At 38.5% G+C, this 27,175-nt stretch overlaps 2 protein-coding genes across 2 annotated transcripts in view; one reads left to right on the top strand and one right to left on the bottom strand.

Moving 5' to 3' along the window:
• The window catches only part of LOC139730822 (uncharacterized), a 39,490-nt gene extending 34,427 nt beyond the window's left edge, over window positions 1-5,063 (bottom strand). Inside the window, exons 1-3 of the mRNA XM_071641692.1 lie at window positions 4,601-5,063; window positions 4,013-4,077; window positions 632-703 (exon numbers count right to left, since the gene is read on the bottom strand). Coding sequence (XP_071497793.1) covers window positions 632-703; window positions 4,013-4,077; window positions 4,601-4,631 — 168 coding nt within the window. The 5' untranslated portion in view covers window positions 4,632-5,063. The remainder of the gene's footprint in view (window positions 1-631; window positions 704-4,012; window positions 4,078-4,600) is intronic.
• An 8,902-nt stretch (window positions 5,064-13,965) lies between these two features.
• LOC139730790 (non-homologous end-joining factor 1-like) lies at window positions 13,966-21,779 on the top strand. The gene is made up of 7 exons (XM_071641653.1): window positions 13,966-14,243; window positions 15,017-15,238; window positions 15,579-15,717; window positions 17,186-17,247; window positions 17,725-17,839; window positions 19,130-19,332; window positions 21,008-21,779. Exons 1-7 carry the CDS (start codon window positions 14,031-14,033, stop codon window positions 21,101-21,103), a joined length of 1,050 nt encoding a protein of 349 aa, XP_071497754.1. The 5' UTR covers window positions 13,966-14,030; the 3' UTR covers window positions 21,104-21,779.
• Window positions 21,780-27,175: the final 5,396 nt, after the last annotated feature.

The following is a 27,175-nucleotide window of genomic DNA, read 5'->3' as shown; positions in this document are numbered from 1 at the left end:
AGAAGGCATGCTCCTAACAACCTCCGGGATGTTCATTCAAGCTTAGCGCCAGCGGTTTACGCACAACCAATCAGTAATTAGGACACCACGCATTGACCAATAAGATCACTCCCTCGTTGCTAGGGGCGGAGTCTAGCTGCAGCACTAAATCCAAATCTTCGGACATGTTTGTGTTACGTTGAAAGTCCGAAAATCATGGCCCAGAAAAAAGCTGATTTCTTGCCTTTCCTTTGATCAATTAGCTTCAAAATTTCGGCAGATGATAGACAAAACATTTGACTACAAAATTATCCCAAAAACAGAAATCCGATTGTTTTGACCAATTTTGTTGATGTGATTTCAAACTCGATTTTCTCGGCTCAGCCATCAGCGACTTTAGGATCCTTTTGTTGTAGCGGGTCACATATATGTATGTCATCAAACAAACACACACACACACATGCACACACACAGACACAGACACAAGAGAAAGTGTTTCTGTTGTACACATGTAATAAATATATCAAAAAATAAAATCGCACAGAACAGCCTTGAACCACAACTAGCAAGAATCATGTCGATGTCTACAGGTTCAACATGTATAAAAGTCATTCCTATCTGCCATTATCAGTGTGGTTTTTCGACTACCCACCTTCAGTTTAGTCACTGCCTCCTTCACTATGTCAGCTCCCTTGGGGCCCTCCGTTTCCACGTTGCCCAGATACTGTTGCCGAGGGAGTCAAGCAGACACACACAATGAAAATCAGATTGACTGCATGAAGAATGATCTTATTCAAATGTTACGAGGCTACTCATGTTGTGAATAGTGCATGTAATCTTAAATCAATGCTGAGCAAATTTCAGTAATATGTTTCCTAAGATCCTGAAGAAAGGAATTTACACTTGCAAAGACATGATCACTCCTATTTTTTTCTCCCTGTTATTTACTTCACAATATAAAGACAAATGATTTATCTTCAGTTGCCATCCAGACTGAAGATACATCATTCTTCCTGTATGTGATATGTTACTCTACTAAAAGCTCAAACTGTCAAAGAATTTAAATCTTTACCATCATCATATCCAGAATTTAAAACACCAAAATAACTGTCATTTCTGATTTAATGTTTGTTAATAGTATCATCGAACCATGCTTTGACTGGATTCTGCCAAATGTTTCTCACATCATACAAAATGTAACTAACAATGACAATTTTTTACTTTTATCTGTGAAGTTTTACCAGATATTGTATGAATAGTTCAAAGTGTATCACCAGCTTATTCATTTTTTTTTTCTCTCTCTCTCTCTGCATGTCTGAAACAGATCTGGGCTGAAAGACAACAGATCATGACTTTGAGATGTCTCATATGGTTTGGATTGGTTTTCCTGCATGGGTTTTCACATATATGAAAGTCCATACAAAGCTCCCAGGTAATTGTATGTCTAGAAGCCCGGGAAATTCTTTGCTGTAGTTGTTGTCATTGTTGTTAAATGCATGGGGTAAGATAGAGAGACAGACAGAGGTCTGCAATGGCAAAGACAGCAAGTGTGACGACTGTTGCACAAAACACTATTGACACTGCATCCTCCGAGACAGCCACCGACAATACAAAATTGAACAAGTACAATGGTGACTTCAGAGAGGACAAAAGGTGACTTGCCTCAGTGCACTGCATACTTCGGTGGATTTTTGTTTTTATTTGCCCCATCCCTGTCATACATAAAGAACCCTATCCTGACACAGCACAAACTGCTGTCTGTACAATTTATTGTACATACTGAAGAATCTTGAATGATTTTAGACAGCTGGGTCACTGCAGTGGTGGCTCAATTAAGGGAAATTCCCTATTTTCTTTCTTTCAACAACACGACTAGTACTATGAAAACTTGCTTTGTGACCACATTTTGATAATTAAAAGACCACAATGTGTTTATAACTTCAGAGAACTTAACTTCCTTCAGGACAAGTTATGTTTAGGTAAAGATAATCTGTTCCACATACAAAGATTATGCTTTTGAGTTCATCGTCTAGTTTTTCTAGACAGCATCCAAAGTACATTGTATCCTACTCCATTTGGTACTTATTCACTATTTAAGTTGTTCCAGTTTATTCAGTTGCCTATCATCACTGCTAGCTTTTATATTGTACTACTATTAAAATGCCCTGACCTAAAATACAATTTAGATTTATTAATATTGTTAATAACCAACTTTTTTACATAACTTGCAAAAAATGTGTTCCTCACAAGGGTTAAATCTTCATTTTACACTCATGATATATAAATAATGGGTAGCTCAGCCTACACTTCATTGGTAGTACATAACATGCTAAAAAGTTATTTGCATAGAAATGATTTTGCAACAAAAGGAATATGAAAAAAGAAATCATCATTGTACTGAAAACTTCATGGTCAATCTATAGCCTTCACAATCTAATATCTGAGGGGATAGTGAGGAAGAAGAAGAAGAAGAAGAAGAAGAAGGCCAGAAAGAAAACTCCACAGAAAACATCCCAATGCTCATTGATACAGGAAAACCTTACAGCTTGCATGTGTATCAGTCTTGAATAACACTAACAGACTTTTTATGTGTTGCAGAAAGGAAATTCAACCTTTATGGTGAACAATGGATTATCAGTATCTATACCAACTTGTGCACTCTTGCAAGGTGTACAAAAGTACATAAGCCCGAGGAGCACACAGCATTTTGGCTAATATTGACAAAAATTCTGTGTACATGTTTATGTACACATAACCCGTATGCCTTTTAATCTCAGTTATGGATGCTAAATATGGAACTGAGAAGCGCTGACAAACACACAGTTGCTCAGTTTTTACGTTAATCCCAAGTCCTTGCCAACTTGGGTAGAAACTGGGCATGAGTTGTGAGCTGTTGAGAAGCCTTTTATACAACACATAATCATTGCACCAATTGATCAACATAATAGTATTATCTTGGGCTGTGATGGTATACTTCTGTATGAGCTATCCCTGAGATAGGAATGCTGAAAGCTTATTTTGTATGGAATCCCAACATTCTGGTGAAGAAATGGCAAAAAGGAGATTTCGTCTGCACATTCATGCTTTGGCAGTGAAGCATGCAGTACCTTGGTAGTCACAGTAAGCACTGATTGTGGATAGATTATGCACATTTCATGCAGGGCTTTTGTATTGTGTGCATTAAATTCCTCGCTAGGCATGAATGACACCAGAAAAGATGTTTGATGTCGAAAAGAAAAATATGCACAGACATGTATCCTCATTTATGAGACATACATTATACATAATTTGTACATCATGACCAAAAAAAAAAAAAAATAAATAAATAAAACCCAAGCAACGACAACATTGAAACATTCAACGAAGACATGCAGATTAGTAATGTTTACTGGGAACATCCGATATCTCAAAGTGAGGAGATTTACTTGACTTTCTTTCTCTACCCAACTACTGCAAAAACAAGAACACAATGTTTTGTGGCTTTATCAATGTGTTAAGAATCGCCTTTGGAAAAATAAAGGTACGTCCAGTTCATGTGTAAATTGCCTTAGCATGAAATCTTTATGGCATGTACATGATGAGAATTTCTACTACTACAGGAAGGCGAGATGAAACTGCAAGCTGCTACAACTATACTGTGATCATCTAGATGCATGACAGTGACTGGAAGCTGTAACAGTCACAGAAATTACCACTTCCCAATCCACAACTCTAGACAACTGGAAGCATGTAAAGTGTGTGTGTGTGTGTGTGGGGGGGGGGGGGGGGGGCTCATGAAGTTTGCTTCAAAAATTATATGCTACACATAGTTGTATGCCAGTCCCCTCTCCCTTCCTGTTTGTTGAATTATCTCGGCAACCAGCTGCCAAAGGCTGCTGATGCAGACCTTTAAATCTCTCTCCTCAAATCTCGATCGTACTACACATGTAGCACAGGGCATAGAGTTGATACATAGTGTATATGTTGCCGGTGGCAAGGGCAAAATTGAGAGCAATGATATAAACCAGGAAATGCAAGGTGTTTCATAACTTACCTTGACATTGTACACCACGTGCCCTGCTGTTAGAGCTGCAGCCGAATGCACCCAGGTCTTGGGGCCTACAGGACCACAATCATTAAAATTAGATTCAACCATCATACTGTTTGCAATTGCTATTGCCACTGAAAAATGTGCAATCAAAATTCAGAATTCTTTTCAAATGCATTTATAATTCTTTATGTCTTTATTCCCTTCCTCTTTATGTCCCTAAAATGAATGATCTCTCGAGTCTAAAATCACGTGCAAACAGCTCTAAATATGAATATGAGGGCAGATATCATTGAAGTTCATAACAGTCTGCTTTCTCAGCAATTGATGCCAAATACTGAATTTCATTGATATCAGGAAAAGAGAATGAATTAATTACATTAAATGAGATCAGCTTGCATAACCAGTTTTATAAAACACAGTGTTTGCACCTGCTGCATCTTGGGTTTGCTTACTTCTGTTTTGTATTTTTTCTTCTTCTATTTTTTGAGCCTCTACAACTTTAATGTCAAACATTTTCACTTGCAGAATACACATACAGCACTTTTGTACATAAATCATCACATAATAAACTGAATTGTCTTTATCACTCACCAGGTTTTGAGTTATTCCATTTGGTAGTCATTGTGGTCAGTTCATATAGGCCCTTGTCATACTATCTCAGTGAAAAAGCACCAGTAGTGAACGACTGTCCAGTGTCTATACTCTTTCCACCATTCAGATGTAGAGCTTCAGCTTTGTGTGTCGGCTTAAAACAAAGTTCACCACAAAGGTCCAAAAGAATAGAGCTTCAACTCTGATTGGTACTGAAAAAATGCCTTCAGATACTGCGGTCAAGCACATACAGTGTAGTGTTAGTCCACAAAGCTGCCAGAATTTCCCTTGGTTGGTGGAAAAATCACATACCCACAGATGCATACATCCTCAAACGATTTGCGGCTGGCAGATTGTCTTTTCGAATGTCCGCCGGAAGACAAACGGCTGGCTTCCTCTTGGTAGAGCCGTGAGCTTCCTCTTTTAGGACCGGTTCCTGGTTACCTACAGCTGTCTCTTTGGTTGGGGCACCATTCAAGGACTCTGTGTGGGTCACTGCATGGTATAGGAAAGAGGTTTTTGTTTTTGTTTTGTTTTGTTTTTGTTCTTCCTTCAAGATACTCAACTAAACAGGGACTTGTGAGAACGAGAGTATATAATACCACTTGGTGCTTCAATGGACGGCACCGCACAAAGTTTGTCAGGCTACTGTCTTACAAGATCGATGTGGTATAAATTTATGACACCTGCCTGATCCATAATTTAGGGCCTTTACAGTTCTCTAAAAAAGCAAATATGATTGCCAAGTACAACGTACATTGTAACCTGTTTATTGATGTTCGGTTACAAGATCTATAAAGTTACAGAGGAAATGACATTAATTGAAAAGTAACATTATCACTTTCAGAACAAATCCATTATGGGTATTGACATGGGAAATCATAGAGCTCTTACATTGCATACCGATCATGACAGTTCTTTAGATTTAATTCACTTTGTCATAATGGGTTCATTGATCATACGTTAAGTACATGTCTTTGTAATATATTATGAGGAAATACAGATTGTACAACAAATAAAGTCAAGATCACCTAAAACACAGCAAAGTATTAAAATAGAATGTCACTTCTAAAGTAGTTCTTTGTGGGTCTACAAAAGATTAATTTATGTTAAAACAACAACAAAATTCCTGCTGTAATCTTCCCTCTAAAGTGCTCCATTTTTATCATCATATCAAATCAGTCTTCATGCAAAATTGGGGCAAGGGGCAAGGATTCTGTAAGAAATGGTGTTAGCCTCATGGATTAATTTGTTAAAATGAAAGCAAGGAGCCCCTATCAGTGCAGATTTACAAGATCAGTATCAGTGTGTTGGCAAACAAAATGTATTGTTTTGCGTTGTTTGTACTACCACAGACATCAAGTGCAGGCCATGCTAAACCTTTTTGACCAGGTTGACTTTTTATACTTCAAATCAGTTCTCATGTTTATCTGCTCCTTCTCAGCAGCAACAATGACAACTGAGAGGAGTGTAGATAGATTGATACACTAATACTTTAGAATGCTTGCTGCATGCTTTTGATTTAGGTACAATCTTTGTTGCTCTAGTTAGAATCACACGCTGTTCCTAAACTTGCAGAAGTTTACCAAGCACCGTGTGGACGCACTAGAAAGTTAGCAATCTTAAAGTTTCGTTGATGATTAGAACCACAAGACATCTCAGGGTTTATGCTCTATCCACGAGCCACGGGGGGTCCCCACTCATAGTTTCGCTCCGTGTGGACACAATAATCAACGAGCTTGTAAGTTAGTGTGAACCTCACTTCTTGTTCACATCCGGGTCAACCTCCAGCTGCGCTATTTTGTATGGGCATAAGGTCATCATCAAGTGGGATAAACTCGTAAAGTTGTAACTTAAAGTTTAGGTGCGCGTGTGAACCCGCGACGTGAATTCATGAGTGGAGCTACACTGCAATCATTGACAGTTAAGTTAAACTTCAAGTTTGGCAACTGCGTGTGAACCTAACTTCTGTGATTAAAGGAGGTAAAAGCAATTACCAGCACAGTATTGGACACAAGGTCAATTGCAGTTGTATACTTGAGGTATCCAGTGTCAACATGACCCTGGATTCTTACCACTAGCAGAATCAGGGCACCAGGTAAACTTTTAAAGCATGAACTTCAGACATCACCACAAAATATTGATTTGACGCTTTACTGGCCAGGATGTGAAATTTAACACTGAACTACAGAACTGTAACTCCCCCCCCCCCCCTTTAAAAAAAGAAGGATAACACACACACACACACACACACACACACACACATACACTCACACACAAACAAGCTGAAGTTGCTCTTCCAAAGTATACATTGTACATTACACAGGGACAGTAAAAAAAATTAGTAGTATTTTGGAGATTTTTCCTTTCTACATTCACTGTGGCTGATTTGTACAGTTACTAGTTGAATCTGTATGGGGATCATAGAGAGAAAATGATTTTGCATGAGAATAATTATTAATAAGTAAAAAACATGTAACTGAATATGAGCAACACAGAGATTCTGAGCTATCCCAATTCTCTTATCAAAGCTCTTACTATATCATTTTAATTTTCAGGATTTTGCTCAAATTCTCACGGATTTTTTTTTTCTTTACTATTACATTGGTATACATTCAATTGTACCACACCTTGAAAATAATCTACATTACTTTGGAAATTTGTGTTCACAAACTCCAAATCTGGCTGCGAGACAGGTATTATGCTGATATTGCAGCATCAAAATAGTACGGACTACTCCATCTGGTCCTGCTCTGATTTTACGACCAAATAATGTAAATACCGGTACTGGCATACTTGTGTTTATACACTGTAGCTATAAGGGGTATTAGTTTTTTATACATTTCATTTCACCCGACCTTGATACTCATGACAAGTGATATACCACTGGTTTCACATTTCCTGCATGGATTTTTCCCCCTGATGACCCTGATTAAAATACACTTGTAACCTTGTTTTTTAGATACTATTCAAAAAGGAAATCAATGTACAACATGTATGCAAAACTTCACTAAAAACAAAACATGGATTTGTTCAAGAGTAAAATGGGCACTACTGTTGAAACAAGAATAAACGGAGCCCGCCTGTATGTCAAAATTAATTCTACTCAAAAGGGCATGAAGGTTCCTCCCCATGATAAAAATGTATCTCTGCACTTTAACATACAATATCTTTGACTTTTTTTAATATAATAGTGTGTGCAGGGGCAGATCCAGGAATTCTGTAAAGGGGGGGGGGCGTAACTAATACATCTGGTGCTACTTCCAGGTTTCATTTCATTTTTTTTTCTAACAAAAAAATAAAGGGGGGGGGGGGGCGTGCGCCACTTGTGTCCCCTCTGGATCCGCCACTGGAATACCACATGATGTACATCATACTTATTAATACATATTCATACATGTAATAAATTATCAGCCAAAAGATCCCAAGAAGTTCTATAAATTTCTGACATGCACATTGTAAAATACTGCAGTTTTATAGGTCCATGTGTGTAAGGAAACAGTGATATGGATTGGTTTCCACAAAATGCCAAGTGGTGACTAGTTGAAGTAGACCGATCGTCAATGATATTACTTGGCTTAATATTTAATAGTATGGTAGCTCTACTACATATCGACCACCTTCTTTTAAACCGACCGCGTATAATTCGCGCACTGAACACTTAGTACGCACTTCACTGCGCGCAAAGCACATAAAAATGGATTGGCTTTGAATGCTAGATGAGGATGGTGTGGGAAAACGCGATAATTCACTGTTCATTAATGGTTTTAATCAAGGACAACATTTCGCATGAATATTTTCACCGAATCGTAATGACAGCACAATGTAATGTCTATGGAAGTTTCTAAAAGGCTTCTAAAAAGCTTCGTACAACACGGTGTTCAATACAACTCAGTTTGCGTGCATTGTCAATGCAAAAACAGCGGTCGATCCTAATAACGCGATTTACTGTGGGGAGCTGAAACGAGGCCACGCAAGTTCGTCGGCGATATTTTTGCACTGAAACTTCGAATCGAAAAGGGAACAACGGCATTTGATAGAGCTGGATTTTCTCAATCACGTAGGTCAAGTTTTTTACATGAATTTCAGTGTTAAATATTCTTATCAAGCAAATAAACATTAGGCGGTCGATGAGAAGTAGGTCCAACCCTACTGCTGGTAGGCCTACATCTTCCACTCATATGAAGTCATCCATATAAACCCTGCTTTGTGCAATCATGTGAAACTTCAAAATCCCATATATTTCTTATTTTTATAATAGACATTATATTTCATAGCCTGTTTTAATTCTTCAACATTTTTATCTGTCTCTACTTCAGCTAGCTAGTTATCAAGAAGGCAAATTCAAACGTGAATGATGAAGTGGTATTTGCACTGACACTTTACATTTTACTTTGAGAGCTCAAGATCATGGATTTCTTGAATTTTTCTTAGAAAAGATTTTTGCTTCTGTCTTGCTAATTTATGGCCAATTTGTCTTCAATCAAAACACCATTTGATTCCTTTTTTTCCTGATAGAACAGAGTTGTACATGTGTCTCCCAGTCCCACACACTACGCCACAGAAACCCCATCCAACCAAACAAACCAACCCCAAGCCGACCCTGTCTCTACGGAGACCCTACCCAACCGGCGACCTCCCCACTCCAACCCTGAGTTGCCGAACTATCCCTACACGCCATGTACTAGAACACTCTAACGTTACACTTTTGGGATGGGATTAACCCCGGCGCGGGGCGCTGTAACCGTACGGGTTGGGGTTGCTGGTGCGGTTAGGATGGCTGATGGGATCAGTTTACAAGGCTCAAGGGGTACATGGAGCTCTTCTTATCTTCATATAAAGTAACTCCAAAACTCTTGCAAAACTTAAATTTGTAAAGTCGAGAAACTCCACAAGTTTCTGACATTGGCGAACTCACTCAGCTTTGCGAACTCACTCAGCTTTGCGAAAGGCATGCACACAACTTCACAAGCAACGATAAACCCATCGGTTGGCAGGTTCGTTATGTAATGGGCGTGGGCTGCTGATAGACCTTCATTCCGATATACCGCCGCCCGGCCCTCCCTTTCCCTTCCTAAAGTAACGGAGAGACAACGCCACCAATTCACTTCTTTTCGGGAACGACACCAACCACCCTGCTTATTTTCCTCCACTTATTTCTCTTTATGTTGCCTGACTGTTGTAGGAGTAGAACTATACGTAGAATATATATTCTGAAATCAGAGTTTTACCCCGGAGTTTTACTTACCTTTAGCACGGCCGCAGCTTGCAAATGGATCGCTACCGGTACTCTCACTTTCTATCCACACAACAACTATCGTGTGCTAGCTCTCTTCAGTTTGCGTTTAGTATCACCCGTGTGTGCATCAAGTGATAATGAAGGAACGAAGTTCGCCGAGAGTCTGTGATAGTAGACCCGTATCCCGCATGCGCAAGTAGCCGTATGGCTAACACATACTCAAAATGTACATTGAGCCGAATGAAGTGGAAGCTAGCGCCCAAGTTTGACAAACTTACTTGTAATCGATTACTACTTGGTTAATTTCGGGAGGGCTCTCTTTTTCTTTTTTGTTGTGTTGTTATAAAACTTCATTTATGATAAACATTGAAATTGTGAAATTGTGCAGAAAGAATGTGTTGATGTGTTATTTTATCATGATTATGGTAGTATGATTTGCACAATTCTGCTTTGTGTAATTATTGAAACTCATCAGATCAGGGGAACAAAAACAATGAGGTATTGTTTAACTTTTGTATATGTTGAGCCTATAGGTAACTTAAAACTGAAAAATTATTATTTATAAAGTTGTAACGATCAATCAAAATATCATCAGTTCTGTTAGTTTCATTGACGAAGAATGGACTGCGCCATACGATCGACACATTTGTTGTCGTGCATGCTGAGCTAATTACCTCACACCTTTACAGGTCCTATATACAGAAACGATGATGTCTCTGCAACGGCCACTTGAGTTAGATTTGATTAAGACAATAAATTATAGGGACCTGCATGCTATAATGACATTCTCCCTGCATGAGGTTAGAGAAGAGACGAAGAATTACAGACCTAACCATGCGCGTGCTTGTATAGACCTTTGCAGTGTTTATGGAGAAACAAATGTTTTCGATATAGACTGTCTATAGAAAATATGATGACATTATGGAATTTTTATTGAGGAATTCTGATTTTTAGACATTTCTAGTTCTTTTTTAGATAAACATTAAACTTCCATATCCGTTATCCCATGATAATAAGCAACACTCATTTACCATTGCAATGCAATTCCACACCAATATAAGGTTGATTTTTTAAAAAAAATCGTATATATTCCCTACTTTATAGAGGAATCTCAATATCAGACACTGGACACTGGTATATGATTTTGAAGGCTAACATTCTTTTTTATTCCAAAACCCCAATAAATAAACATAAATACATGACATTTCGTATATAAAGGTGAGGTGATAATTATCATTGTCTCATTACCTCATTAATCTCTGGCCTAAGTTCATGACGATTGTTTTATTTGTTTCATTTTTCCATCTGATGGAAGATGGCGGGAGGCCCAGGACTTACTATTGCTGGTCTTCCATCATGCATGGGGTTTCTATCACAGCTTGAATGCGAGGAGGCACCACTTCACTGGCCCCCTAGTTTTATTTGTGATGAGGAAAATGAAGCGGGATCTTAAATGTATGAGTTGTGACCCTCTCAAACACGGGCCTCCGTTTTATATCCGTATACTCTAATATCGACATGATCGAGGGACAGAGTGTTTTGCCTCTAGATTGGGACGGTATGATTACACTAGCACCCACATTGCTCCTGTAGGGGTTTTATGGATGTTAATGAATAAATTATCCTTTTACTCACCATTCGTCGTTTCTATACACACAATAAGATATCCCGCACTTCGGAGCTGCCCCTGGATGCAGTCGATGATGTACAGGATATGGTCCTCGAATAATAATTGAAAGTTCAGTAATCGCACTTCTCCCGTTTGGCAAATACACAAAAAATAACGCGACACAAAATATGATTCCAGTAAATAAGGTGAAGTAGTACAATGGTGAAATAGCACAATGTTGAATGCTCCACGAGACGGTGAAATTAGAGATGGAAAGAAGGATAGATTGAGAGAGAGAGGGGGGGTGAGGGGGGGGGGGGAGAGAAGTTCGTGAGTCCGATGTTTGATGATGAAGTTTGGCGAGTTTACAACTTGACGTGCTTTCACGTCGAAAGCTGGTCAAGAAGTGTAGTATGTGTGAAAAGTGGAATTTTGTGAATGAAGAGATGTAACAAGCGTGCGAAACTACTTTTAGACGTGGAGCGAAGGAAGAAGGAGATTGATTTGAAAGGATGTCCATCTCGCGTTGTCATGGTGACTGGAGGAGTGACCGGAGGTGAAAGTTGCGTTGTAGTCGCGAGGAATTTCGGATAATGAGTGCTCGCGATATACAGTGGGCCAGAGCGGTTGTAAAATTGTGCTTGTATTGCTTTGTAGAGTGACCACGAGCGGATATGGTCAGCGAGAGGACGAAAACAATAACGTTATTCTTAGTAAAAAGAGAAAATAAAAGCATGACTTATTGTGCTGCTATAGGGCCCTATACACTCGAGACTTAGGTATCGAACGCAGGTCCTTTGGATCTGAGGGCAGATGCGCTCGCATTACCACCTGGCCAATTACCGCCAATTATAGTCATTGTCACATGGATCTAGTATTATTGTTGTTTTATTATTATATCACGAATTGCGCTACTATTGTAATTTAATATCTGCCTTGATTTGATCATTATCAGCTTTTTTTTTTATCTTAATAATCATCATCCTTGATAGGCCCATATATACTGGTATTATTTTTGTACCAATGACGATCATATACATCATGGTCTGTCGTGAGGCAGACGCGCCGACTTAGTAGACCAAATTAGCGCCAATGTAGTCACACATAGGTCTAAAAACGGCTGTTGTTTTTTTTTTATTATAGCACGGATTGTTAGTATTGCAATTTCGATATCTTCCTCGATTATCAGCCTTTGTTGTTGTTTTTGTTCGTAGCAACATTAACACCAACTATAGGCATCATCATTGATACTGGTATTATTTTTGTACCATTGTCATACGTGGTCACTGGGATGTTATTTATATATCTTTAAACAATAACATGTAAATCAGTAATTAATTGGGCAAAATTGTTGATGGAATCAGCTGCGTCATGCATGCATACTCTTTTCATCGGTAGTATCCATACGGACCAGCATCGCAAGTAATTTGACACAGTTGCATATTTTACTTGTTTATATCTTGTATTGAACAAAATGACGTGAAGAAAATAAGACAGCAAAAACAGAAAATGGAATGGCAGAAATATAAAAAAAAGGAGGAGTCCGATGTACAACCGTTAAACATGCATTCTGAATGACTGCGTTGCAAATATTTCGTTTACGAAATAATGTAGGTAATCTTGCACGTTAGGATGGACCCTGGTATATTTGATAATCGATTAATAATCAAAACCTGTTGCTCAAGATTAATAGTCGCAAACTTCACGAGTATCGTGGATCGCTGCATAAACATCTTGGATCGGGAAGGAGGGGAAGCAGGCGAATGTACAGCGAGCCGACGCGATCTTATTGGCCGGCGGTTGCGGGGCGGGCGGCCGCGGGGGACCGACTTCGAAAAGGTGGGTAAGTACTGAAACACCGCCGCTTACTCCGTCTGTATGGCTATTATACCTGATTTTTGACTGAAAAATCAGTCTATATCGCTGGGGATATGTTCTGCAGAGACGTTAGAAAACGTCGGGCAATAAATTACTCATATGCTCTTTTGCATTCGAGCAATATCAAGTTTGCTCTAGCGCCCTAAATCGGTGCTGTGTAGCTAACTTGCAATGAAAACGTTTGGTGTGTAGTCCTACATATTTGTATTCATGTTTAGGCGGGCATACATGTCATGTGTAATAAACTGCGGGCATATTTTTATACGAGATTGTTTACATGGCACATTTCGTGATTTTTTTTTTTTTTTTATATTCAGGCAATATTTATGATGTTGAGTATGTGTAAAACTATTGCCTCTGGTCCAATATTCTGGGGACACATTTATTATGGTATATAGGCATATGATATTCGTGGAGCAAGAATTGTCAATGAAATACATGTAAATTTATCAACACTAACACTCTTTAACAGTTAATTAAAGTTTAAATTTACCAGACATGTAGGCTTGGAGAAGGTTGTTGACTACTTCAGTACGGTATAATATTTAAGTAGTCCAATCACTCTGTTGACCTATCCATTGCATTACTTCCTTCTTTTAGAGCAGCTACTTTAGTCTTTACTCCAGAACTCGACAAGGACCACCAGGTGGTCAGACTCAGAGATATCAACACAACAGAAGAGTTCAACATATTGTCGTTGAGTCATGGCGGATGGTGACAGCATTTCCGAATCAGAGTGGCGTCGGCGCTGGGCTCCGGACCTCAGCGCTTTGCCCTGGGTGCCTTTCACCATCAATGGCACAAGTCTCATGGTCAAGAGCCACTTCAGCGACTCGTCGTATACCGTCCTCGTCTACGACTATGCCTCTGTATGGCAAGAGGAATGCTCAGCTGACTGTGTGCAGACAAGAGCAAAGGTGAGAGTAAAAAGTGTGAAGCTTCTTGTTAGTCTAAATTCAGATATTTCAGTTTTGATTCAAATATTTCAGTTTATGTTAACTATAGCATTAGAGTTATTTTTGTGTAGTCAAATAAAACAATCACAGTACATGTGCAATAAGAGCCTAGAGATTGTACTCTTTCTCCAGAATGAAAACAAAAATAAAACAAAACAGAAACATGAATTACAAATTTGGGATTGATAATTGCTGCAGTTATCGCATGTGCAGAATTGGTAAGGTCGATTTCAGGGAATGGTAAATGTGGAGTCGAGCCCACTTACCTATTCCGCACGCCACCTGTTTGCTGTGAAACGTCTGTCCAGCTGCACTATGGGTGCACGTTGTATGAGATCTCAGAATTGGAGATCGAAGGAAGGGACTAGTACAGACATATGAAAGCACTTTGTTTTAATCCCTATCAGGGGCCGCAGAATGTTTTACAAGGTGGGGGGGGGGGGGGTTGGGTGTGGAGGACTGGGAACAGGGTCAAAGTCAAGGTCAGTTGGACTGCAGCTCGGTAGTCTAGTGGATACAGTCCAACACCTGTCTTGTAATCAGGAGATAGTTGATTTGAGTCCAACCCAAGTATGTATGTCTTTGAATGGTTTCTTGTCACGGCTACTACCAAAAAACACTGAATAATCAGTGCTTATCTATGTTGATGAAGGGCTTTGTCAATCAGTTCAAATTTCAGATTTGTTCATGTACTGATCCCTAATTTATCTAAACTGTTGCTTCTTTCATGATAGGAGTGCAACCCCAATGTGGAGGCACCCATCAGCAAGCTCCTGCAACATCTTGGAGAACTCCTCGGGGAGCCGCAGAAGTCCGCCAAGTACTCCCTGAGCTACACCGATCGGAGGCGGGGGGACCGGCGGCCGGGGACTCTGATCATCAAAGTGGCCTCCAAGCTTGCCCAGGGAGTTCCTTTCAGCTGGGACCTCTCACTGCAAAGGGCTTCCGATGAAGTAGTGAGTTACATGTATTAGTGTTCAGCGTCCTTAAAGGCATGTGGAATTGTTGTATACTGTATTCGCCAGCGAAAAAAACACTCTTTTTTTTCACAGAAATAAAGTAGTAGCACAGCCTAGGTATGAGAGCATGCACCATTTTCTTGTGGGAGCATTAAAATACACAGCCCAATGTTACATAATTTGTGTGGGGTAGTAAAAATTTGTATCAAAAAGGTATACAAAACATTTGTTGGACATCATGATGATCATATCATGAAGCAAGCAAGAGTCGTTTTGACCAAACCATTATGCAACCAAGTATTACTATTATTATTTTTTCCTTCCTGGTTGCCCACAGGCATCAACCCATCTGACTATTCCGCTCCTCACACTGGTATCGGAGCTGATGAGACGAGAGCGGGAGCTGCAGAGGCTGATGAAGAGAAAGGACGAGGAGATTGAAGACTACAAGATGTCTGGGGCCAAGATATCCCGCAGTGAGTCGATCCCTCCTCATCCTCCCATGTCTTTGGATAATGTGAAAATGCCAAGAGATGGCTCACCATCTGCATGTCATTGTAGCACTGTGTTTTTAAAGATTTTAAAAAAGTGAGAAACACCATATACAAATAGTGAATGGTCACGAGTGCGATGTACAAGATTTTGCATGAGGTGAAAGATAGAGGCACTCTATCCGAGTTTAATAGGGCACCTCATCTTTCACCAAGTGCGAAATCTTGTTCCATTGCACAAGTAAAGACCATACACTATGTATTTGTCTTATACAACACCTTGAACATCAACAGATGTGGTCCACACAGATTCTTGAATTTAGCACAGAAATGGCAACCATTTTTCCATGAAAGACGAACGAGTAGCCTCACAGTCACAGTCACCGTGTGTACGTATGCGAAACCGATGTTTGCAAAAATGAGTGACAAACAATATGTGCTTGTAAGCGCGCTTTTAATTGTTGAGTGGGCGCGACAAATGTTTGTTTATTGTGACATCAGAGCCGTGCAGTGGAACGAAGAGTCAATCATGAGACAATGAAAATGGGTGACGTCAGCCATGCGCTATCCATTTTTGCTCAAACAAAATTGCATGGCTGACAGCAACAGCATGTGATGGAACTTTTAACTATGTCACGTGATGGGCAATTGACCAATCGGATAGTTACATTCTTTTTAGGTGTTGTATAAATAATGATGTACAGTGAGGCATATCAAGTATCATATCTTACTAGGTTGTGTCGTACCATATTGTAATTATACAATATTGTGTTGTATCATGCCATATTGTAATTAATGCATTGTATTATTTAATGTTTTGTAGAGTGAACTTGATTGCATGCCACACTGTGTAGCCAGCTATCTTCTATGGAGAATTTATGCACATATTAAACTGAGTAAAAGTATAAAGGATGTAGCAGTAGGTATCCACTGTCAAAAAAAATCTTGGTTTGGTTTTTGAGCTTCCTGCGGGCTTTAGAGTTTAACCCTTTTACTGTGCTTTGTTCACTGGAATGCACACACACTGAAGTGCTTTCTTTGACCACTGACACAGATGCCTGGAAATTACCAAATTGTTGATGAATAGAGATTAACTAATCTCCCGCAATCCAAATTGTGTCACTATGGCCTTCTTGTTGGACTGAGGCACATTGCTACACCTGAGTGGGCTTGTTACTCTACTGTGGGGTCAAGTTTGGATATATTTATATTGGAAGTTGATGAAAAAGATTGGCAAATACGGCCTGGCAACATAAAGGGTTGATGAAATTGTTGTCTAAGAAAAAGGCATGAGCTTCTTAGGATGGATAGAAACCAATACTAAATCCGCATGGAGCACTGACTGAGTAGAACAATGCCTGGTGTATATGCTCTGCCTCACATTGATAGATGCTAGAAGTTTTCAAAGTTTTTTTTTTTCTAATTCTATCTATTGGATTCCCTTTTTTTCTAGAGCACAAGCTTACACAGGTGTTTGACGGGAAGGCATTCAACCAGGAAATGATTCAGTCAAAAGTGAGTTTGTCTTGTTTCTGACTAATGAATTTGTGTCTCCAGACCATAGAGATAATTACCATGGCAACATTTATTAGTTGTGTCTAGAACTGCATCAAGGTTTTTCTTTTATGAAAATGCCAATTTGATGCTGTGTGGCAGACCAACATTTACAGATGGCGTATATGCTTCAGTAGAAAGCAAGAAAGTATGTCTATATTGTGCTTAAATGATACCTTTAATACCTTGATGGTTTGTATCATGAAGAGTGTGCAACTATTTCCTCATCAAGCAACAAAACACACATAACAGATTGGCCTAGAGCAAAATATGTCAGAAAAATATCTGACAGAATGCTTCATGCAATGCCCCCCCCCCCCCACCCCTGTTCATTCTTCCTAAGCAGACTTGATTTGAATGACAATACAGTAATATAGCAATGTTTCTCTCTTCAATCTTACATCCACTCTGGGACTCTGCGGTGTTTACTGGATTCAGGCATTCAAAGCAGAGGTTGAAGCAGGAGGGAAGAGAGCATTCTCCAGTCAAGGTCAAGACCTCTACAAGGAGGTGATGGTAACCAGGGCGTGGCTAAACAAACCGTTAGACAAAGGTAAGGCAGCTAGAGGTGTGGTTTCCCCTCAAGACTTTTCATGGAATCTAAGTGACTAATTCTGTTTGGTAAAGGGAATAAAATAATTAAATCATGATTTTCAGAGAGCAGGAATTGCCTGTAAAGAGTTTTTTATTTCTCTCTCTCTCTCTGTGATTACAGGTAAGCTCATTGTTCAAGGGAATAAAAACTGTGTGTTTGACTATCATAATAACAAGATAGCCCGTTATTGAAAAGCTAAAGATATAAGAGACTGAGTTTTTTAAAATGACTTTGGTTTTTAAGTGTTACACGTTATTATTAGTAAATTCAAAAGTGAATGGCACAATTTGTCATATGAGATTCCTATGATATTGTTGTACGATGCTGTTGCTGATGATGATGGTAATGTTAACTATTTTGAACTTCATGTGCAGTGTTCTCAAATGTGAACAAGGCCAATGGTCAATTTCATCCTGTTCATGTTTGTTAAAGTAGCACATTCATAGTCAATTGATGTGTATCTTAGCAAGACAAGATCAAAGTTTGTTTGTTTTTTATGTAAAGTTGTCATTGTAGCCACTCTATGTCTTATCTATCATTTCTTGAAGTTGTTTAGAATCGGAATCAAACTGTCTGTGATTACAGTCTTCTCAATGTCTTGCATCTGAAAACAACAACTCTAAAGATAATATGTGTTCTTACCTGCAGATCATGTGATTCCTTTTGAATATCTATGTGTTATATGATATTCTGATCAAATTTGATTGAAATGTTATATTGTAGTGGTGAGAAACTCTTGACCATTTCCCACTGCACAGTTTTAGTAGTTAATGATTATTGGAAAAAAAAATCATGTGCATTTCAATGTTATGTCCATCTAGATATATTTTACAATTATGAAAGAAGTTTGCTAGTCTGGAGAAATGCCATGTTCACATTTTGTATCAAATGTGCTGTGCAATTAATCATGGCTGCTGTACACGCCATATGTTTCGTGGGGTTTTTATATTTGCAAATTTTGAGAGTCGGGTACTATTCGCGAATTTAAGAACATGCAAAAATATCAACTGATCCTGACATGAATGTGACGCACGAAGTACATGAACAAGATGCTTGATAACACTGTACTCCAAGATCACAAATGTAGCCACTCACGTAATTGTTGGGAAATCCTGATTCGCAAAAATTTAGACTCGCTAAATATATGGCATATACACTTATGTAAGTTCTTCTCATATGGCATATTCAGTATGTGTTTTTGAATATATTCTCATTGCTGCAATCTCAATCTTCATAAACCCCCCTCAGTTGTCGTCAGTGACGAGGACAATGATTCCAATGACACTGCTGGCCCCTCTGCCACCAACAGAGGGTCAGGAGTGCCCCTGTGGATGACAGGTGCCCCAAGAGCCACGCCCATCGATGTACCCATGACGACCGAGACGCCCTCACCAGCCAAATCCTCTCCGTCCAAGTCCCCTGCCAAGCCAGCTCCCTCTGCCTCAACTCAGGTGAGCTGATTGTTTTCTCCTCATCAGTGCTAAAAAGAATAGTCACAATTCTCGGTATCGCCAATGCGCAGAAGAACTTCAGCGCATGCTGAAGAGCTCTGACACAGATGCACTGTGGAATTCCTCGATGCCCTTGTTCGCTTCCGGTTGTCTCATGCGAGTTGCAGTTCCCATACAATTCAATGGAGTTATTCGTCTGCGTTTTCCCTTGTCACCCCTTTTTTTCTTGGCTATAATTCAGCTTAAAAGAGTTGAAAATTTCTAAGTTTTACTGATTTGCTGTCACTAGAGTCATGGTTCACTACTACAAGGCTTCAATGTGCTGGTCACATGATGGAAAGCGAAGAAATCTTCAACAAAAAATACCACTGGATAAAGACAGAGTGTGATCTGAGTGCACGTGCAGCCAAAACCGGGACAAGTTTGTCCCTTGAGCTATCCCATAATGCATCTAAACGCTGCTCTGCGCACGGCACCTAGGTATTGGCGATACCAATTCGAATTCCAACATTGTACCAGTAGTGACTCAATTGTGACAGTGACCCAGTTTAATCATAACTTTCCTCAATTTTCTTCAAATTGGTGATGTGATCCCCAGTTTAATTTTGATTTATTGTCAATTTAATTCATACCTTCTAGATAATGGAAGTCACAGTCAGTCATATCTCATGATTTTCCATGGAGTATCATCAAGAGATGTTGATTTTATTTTCAAACTGTCCATTGCATTTCCTTTTGTTGTTGTTTTTGTTGTTGTTGTTGTTGTTACTGTTCATATGCTGATAGCCTTGTAAGTACAATGTATGATTATGGTCCAAAGGAGATATGATTGTTTCAGCATAAACTAACAAATTCACAATCAAGCAAGCATTCTCAGTTTAACTAAGCTTAAACCTGACATTGCTTTACCAGGCAGGACATGTCATGACAAAAAGGAAGCAAAATTTCAGAAAGAGATCTCTTTAAATGGGCTACATGTATATGATGACATTTCAGTGAGAATATGTTTGCCTTTTGACACCTTGCCTATGGTCAGGTTTGGGCTTCTAATGGGATCAGTGCAACTAACCTTGAACTTTTAATCAAGACATGAGTCTCTGAGGTATAATAAAGAGGCTAGAAAATGTTATTTGTTAGTTGTAGTAGCCAGACAGGTTTCTTGGTAGAGCATTTCAATATATTGCAAGCAGATTTCCACATGGTGGAAGATGAATTCTGAACCCTTCTGAGAACTTTGTTTTAGCTTCAAGGGATCGTATAGTTTTGGCTGAGACCTAACTTCAGGTTTCCAACATTTTGGGGTGAGATAATGAGAAACCACATAGGAAATATGAAAGAGCACGTAATTCCAAGAGGAATTCAACTATGTTTTATGAAAATTGGTTTGAAATGGCCGAGACACTGAAAGTAGGGCAATCCTAGATTGCTTTATTTTACTTTGTTTTTGGATGTCTCAGCCATTCCAAAACCGATTTTCATCAAATAAACTTTGAATTTGTCTTAGAATGGTATGCTCTGTGCTATTTCATAAGTGGTTTCTTAGTATCTCACAAAAAGTTAAAAGCCTAATCCTCACCTCCACCAATACTGTACCATCCCTTTCATCTTATCAATGCTCATGGTATCTTCTGCCCCCTTCCTACCACCACCACCCAAAACGCTGATGCCTTCCCAGGAGTCGGAGCTGATGAGGAGAGAGGCCCTGGAGAAGAAACTGGCAGAGGAGAAACGCAAGCTGCAATCCAAGAAGAAGAAAAAGAAGCTCTTCTAACACCAACTCATGTAATTTCACTTTCCTGTTTGATACCAAGTGTCTCTTAGCAAAGTCATCCAATAATGTACGATGGCACGTAGATGTATGATATGTTATACATTGTATGTATTGACATTGAAAGACCAAGTGCATTGGTTTATTGCTGTTCATAAGTAATATTGGTTCCTTTTAGATGAAATTATGACCATTATATGCTGAACTACTCAGAGTATCAGGCAAGAGATTTGATTTTTCACAATTAGAATGGACTATGAGTTGAGTAGATAGAACTCTGAATTTGTTACCGTATTAGGATTTAAGATAACTGCTGTGAGTGAATCGTTTAGGGGAGGTTGAAATGTACTAGTGCATTACATTGTATATTGAGGTCAGTATATGACATCATGCCTCGATTTGAAGAGCCAATCCAGATGACACCCATGCAGAGTAGTCTGAAACCAATAGCTGTTGTCAAAAGAGGATATTGCCTAAAGGTGTGGATCAAAGGGACTGAAATTGAGACTATGTCTTACTTTGTAGAAACTGTATGGATTTTATATGAAGTCAGATTCTAAGCCCCCATTCTAGCCGCAGATTAATGGGGACCTAGGGGCAGTGATCTTCTGTGATGTGGAGATGAAAATCTCTGGACTAAATTGTGTGTGTGTGTGTGTGTGTGTGTGTATTCTACAAAGTGTATGGTGTGTGTGTGTGTGTGTGTGTGTGTGTGTGTGTGTGTATTCTACAAAGTGTATGGAAAGTGGAATTTCTTTGCCTCAGCCAATTCGAAGTAGATGCCAAATTTTCTTAAAGTGAAGAGTTTTTTGTTTGTTTTGTTTTTGTTTGTTTCTTTGTGTTTTTTTACGTGGAAAATTGCTATCCCTGGATTTCATGCTTACTTTTTGGTGTTAGGCCATTCACTAAAGATGCACATGTAGATATACCAATACTGCTGATCTCTTTAATGCCGTTAGACTTGACTTCTTTATATACAATCATTTGATTTTTAAGGTTTACAGGGAATTTGCTCTTATTAAATCAGTCAAGCATGGAAGCCATGGCTCCATGTTACATAGTAGCAAGTGTATTTGAATGAATTTCATTTGACAGGTAATGTTTGTCTACTAACCATCCTTTAGAACTTGTGCTGACTGGGAGTGCCCAATAACTTATACTGCTATTTTAATGTGAATGCAGTAGCCCCTTTCAAGACTATTCAATAAGAGCTGCCAAGATACCATTTTCTTCATTTACGTTGAGGTGTATGTTTGGTTGTCTTATGTACTGCATAAGCTGTTATTTTTGCGAGGGTTTAATTTTTGCAAATTTCACTAATCAATGTTGGAGCAGCAATTTAACAACACGCGAAAATATCTCCAACTGGTAGACATTAGTGATGATAATCGTTGTTAAAATCGCGACAACAACATCTCACGAAGATATCCGTGACTCTCTCATTCACGAAAATATCTGTACGCAAAAATAATGGCTTATACAGTATTCCAGATTGGTTAGCACCTGTCTTCCTTTAACTGAAATATGGCTTGGATTATGTTATGTTGCAAAGCTTAAGCTTATGAGTGTGTGTAATGTTGAAAAGGGAACTATGTACAAAAACCCAAAGCAAACCCTTGTCTCTTGACATAAGACGTTAAACTCCCCTCACATCAGATTCTTCCCTTCAACTTTATTACTCCCAAGCAAGCTTCATGTACTTATTCTTGTCTTTGTGTGTGTCAGTGGTACAAAAATATCACCTTTTTAGCTAGCAAGGTCTTAACATTATCTCCCTTGTCTCGGTTTGAAATGATTTCCAGAACAATCACTGTTGATTTGGTAAAGACATGGACATAAAAAAAAGCATTGTCCAAAGCTCAGGTGAGATTTTTGAAAGGTGACCATCCCATATTAAGCCTTTTGACAAGACCTCATGGCTGAGGAATAAAACTAGTTCGCCACATTGAACACTGAGAAACGGGTAAACACATTCACTTGTTTCCTTGCAGTTAGTCTCTTTTCCAAACCTCAGACAGAGACCTTGTCAAGAGGCTATCCTATAGTGGGATGTGCTGTCTCTTGGCCATGTGATGTGGATACAGTGTATTACCATTTCCACATTTCTATGTCCTTCAGATAATGAAGTGTGGGACAGGTACAAGTGGTATGTTTGTACGTATGTAAGTCAAGGCCCCCAGTTTGTTTTGTGTTTCTGACTGACATTCGAGCAATGCAGTTATGGTGATATCACTACTAGTATATTATATTCAGGTTCCTTCCCCTGAGTAAGTATTTGATCAATAAGATCAACTCCCAATTTTTGCCACCATATAGGTTCTGTCTATTGTGATTGGGTTCTCATAGATGTCCTGTACATGTGCACGCCTGTAGAGGGCAGTATTTGAGATTTACTGGCAAACCTGCGAACAAATGCATATAATGTATTCACTTTAAAAGGAAGGGAAGAAGTCATGCAGTAATACCACAAATTGCTAATCAAACATAGTAGTCAAAGTCATTGAAGAGTATTACAAGTTGTATATAGAGCACTCCTGTTTTAATGAAGTCCTTGGGACTGCCAGTTTTCTGTCGTTACGTGGTAACTTTTAGCTGGGGGCATTTTATGAAGCATTATGTCCAACAAAGTTGTCAGACAAATTTGCTCTCAGCCAATTAGATGCAAGGATTTTAGTAGCTTGTGACAGTTTGTCAGAAAAATGTCCGATCAAAACACTTCATAAAATGCCCCTGAACAGTTAAGTACATAGAGATATATAGATGATAATTTTGGGACCTGAATTTGTACTTTGTTCTAACAAGAATTTCATTATAACCGTGTTCCTCATGATGGGAGTGCACTGTACTGTACCTTTCATGTAGCCGTTGGCTCAGTCGACAAAGATATGGGGAGATCAATGAACAAATAGGAACTTAGTGAACAACTTCACTCTCCAACAACTGATTACATGTACCATTCTTCTCCATGAGTAAGATGTCCACAATTACTCCAAGATTACACAGTATGATTTTAACAATGTCGGAGTGATTTTTCATGAAATATTTCTGAATCCTAAGTGATGTCAGATGTCAGTACTCATGAATTTTCCAATTACAATTTATCAATTTATGTTTTGTATACATTTGTAATATGCTGGCAGGATTTTTTTTTTTCAATCCCAATAGAAAGATAATTTTACATTGACAATTTCACAGCATATGTTGCAATGAAATATGAAATGTATTACATATGTATTTGACAATCATATTTTCCCAGTGTTGTAGGCATATTGTCTTTCAAATAAAATCCTAGGGATGGAAGCATGTACTCATTCAATATGCCTGTTTCCCTGACCTTTGTTTAGTTAGCATTGCAAAATCCACTCGTCAGTCTCATTGTGGAATTGTGCTAAAGGGAACAATCGGGTATTTTATTCCTTTCATCATGACTGTGCAGTGGTGTCACGCCAAAGCATGTTTTGTTCTTTGCTGGTTGTGTGTCCTTTGCTGAGTGATAGGGGAAGTTTTAAAAGTGAAGAGTTTGTTTGCAAAAACCAATAAGTCCATATTTGCCGAACAGAGATATTTGCAATTAAAGGTCAAGAAAAATAAAGAGAATATTAAGAAATTTTTTGCTTCTTTTGACCATAACTTCAACAATATACCTTTATAAGTAGTGATGAACATATCATTTAAAAGGTATTATTTTGTACTTAATGACAGAGACCGTACTTCAAAATCTTCAAAAATGGACTTCAAAAATCGGTTTTTGCGAACAAACTCTTCAAGTCCTCCACCAGTCCTTGTGTGTTTCTGTGTTTGTGTCTGTCTCAGTGTTGTGAGAGTTCAGAGTTTACTGTGATTTCAGATTTTTGTACTTGGCCCAAAACCCACATTTAAGACATTGTGCTTTTCAAATGCATCGAAATGTTCACAATTTAATGCACTACAGACTTCTTTTTTTTTTTTTACATAAGTTTCAACTTTTTCAGATTTTTATCTGCAAGTACTCTCACACCCCGGTACATTAGAGTGCATGTTAGTGTTTGATGTCTTTTATTTTCGATGTACACGTATATGTTCTTCTTTGTCATTTTCCCGCCTTTTTCTTCGTTCTTCAATTGTTCGTAGCATTCCTCTTGCCCTTCTTGTGTTCCTTCTTTTTTCATTCCTCCTTCGCCGCCTTCTTTCCTTCTTGTAAATCTTTTAACAACAGAGGGCGATGTGCCATTAGTTGCCTGCAAAATACGACAGCGACGATTTACATGTATTGTAGTACATAACCCTCAAGTCTGTATCAATTGGGATTGTTTTCGCACCCCCTCCCCAAAGACAGAACTATACAAAACAAAACAACAACAACAACAACAACAACAACTCAAAACTCTGATTTCTTCTTTCTTTCAATAATTGAAGTACAGGCCACCACAGTGTGTATCGGCGTACGCACTGCTAAAGCGTACTTTAAAATGATAACAATCTTTTTTTATTTCAAATACACATAGTGCAATTATCTAGTATGTATCCCGAAAGATCAACAGGCCGCTGAAATGACAGTGATATTGTCACAAGAGTCAAAAGTCATTTATGCAGCAGCCACTTTGGCTACGAGTCAAAACCTATTGGTAGTCACACATGTTAGACTTTTTTCTTTGCAAAGAACAGTCATGAGATTAATCACTTTGACCAGTCTGATCTTTCTATATTTTAAGGCTGAAAAGAAGGCTAAATAAGATTTTGCCCATTCATGTATAGTTGTGCGGTATCCAAAAATGTAACTCTATGCTGTTTACAGTATAAACTTGATTTCAATTAGAAATAAGATGAAAATGATTAATGATAGGAAGGGTTCAAATTCGTAAGGCACAGTTTCTAACAGCGGAGACATTATTGTCTTCAAAGTTTTGACTCGCAAATCAATGTACCGACACCGAGAGCAAATGGGATTCCATCAATTCAGAGCCCATTAGCGCCAGTGATTCGCTTGAGCGAAACTCAGGGCCAAGCAAATATTGTGTATAAATAGGTATCATAGCTTAGAGTAGTCTCACTTCCTTCGGTTGATCGTCAGTATGTTTGATCAATGAGAGTGGCTAACTTTGGTAACATTAACAGTAGACCTACAGTCAATTTCATGGCGTTCTCCGGATTTCGGCCTAAGTTATAAGAATGCGAAGTGCAAATACATGTAATGTGCAAGGGTAGAAAACATAGTGCGCAAATAGGCCCAAATAATTATGCAGACAAAGATAACGCATGTAATATGCCACAACAGGCAGATCAAACATTCATTTTAATGTTTCCGGTGGACATTTCATGCATGAGTTACCAAATGGTTATCAAAAAATCGACTAAGACAACTTTATTTTGGTAATGTCAATAATGATGTGTTGGAACCTACCACAAGTTCCAAACTAATCTTGATGAACCACAAATTAAGTTGGCGCAAAAAAACTAAACAACAACACACACACACACACACACACACACACACATCGTAGACGCCGTGAGCAATAAAGCAACCAAAAGTGTAGGCATTTAGTGACAGCACTACTTTCATTCTAAGAATGCGTTGAACGATCTTCCTGAACATTGTGTAATCTTCTTTTGCTTTGCTTTGCTTATGAAACCTCATTCTCTTTTATCAAAGAAAATGAAATATCTATGTTCTCGTAGAAAAATATATGAAATTAAATTTGAATTGAATGGAATTGAATTTTCTTTAGTTGAATTAATTTGACTTGAATTGGATTGAATTGAATTGAATTGAATTGAACTGAATTGAATTTAAATTTACACCGCTGTATATCACAACTAACAAAAATTGGGCAAAGTCTAGTCTATCAAAACTATATACAGAGATACTGTTTAAAGCATCAAAAAATGAACAAGGACAATATTCAATATGGCTCACTCTTATTCAAAAAATATATGAACTCTATACGTTACAAATTTACTTGTGGCGTTTTATTACGCAATGATCTCAAAAATGTTGAAGTAAATTAAGTTGCGTGATTAATCTAACGGATAGCTTCTCTCGTTTGTTTGTGTTTTTTTTTGTTGAAATCTCTTTATCTTCAATCATAATTATTTAAA

Source organism: Diadema antillarum, unplaced genomic scaffold (genome assembly GCF_040938485.1).
Source record: "Diadema antillarum isolate AM-2024a unplaced genomic scaffold, OU_Dant_1.0 seq00000338_RagTag, whole genome shotgun sequence".
Classification (NCBI taxonomy): Eukaryota; Metazoa; Echinodermata; class Echinoidea; order Diadematoida; family Diadematidae; genus Diadema; species Diadema antillarum.
The sequence above is the reverse complement of the archived record's forward strand: the minus strand, read 5'-3'. Positions and strand labels throughout refer to the sequence as shown.

Coding starts and splice junctions, on each gene's coding strand:
- LOC139730790 (XM_071641653.1), top strand. CDS start 14,031: ATGGCGGATGGTGACAGCATTTCCGAATCAGAGTGGCGTCGGCGCTGG. Junction 14,244..15,016: donor GTGTGCAGACAAGAGCAAAG/GTGAGAGTAAAA, acceptor CTTTCATGATAG/GAGTGCAACCCCAATGTGGA. Junction 19,333..21,007: donor CTCCCTCTGCCTCAACTCAG/GTGAGCTGATTG, acceptor ATGCCTTCCCAG/GAGTCGGAGCTGATGAGGAG.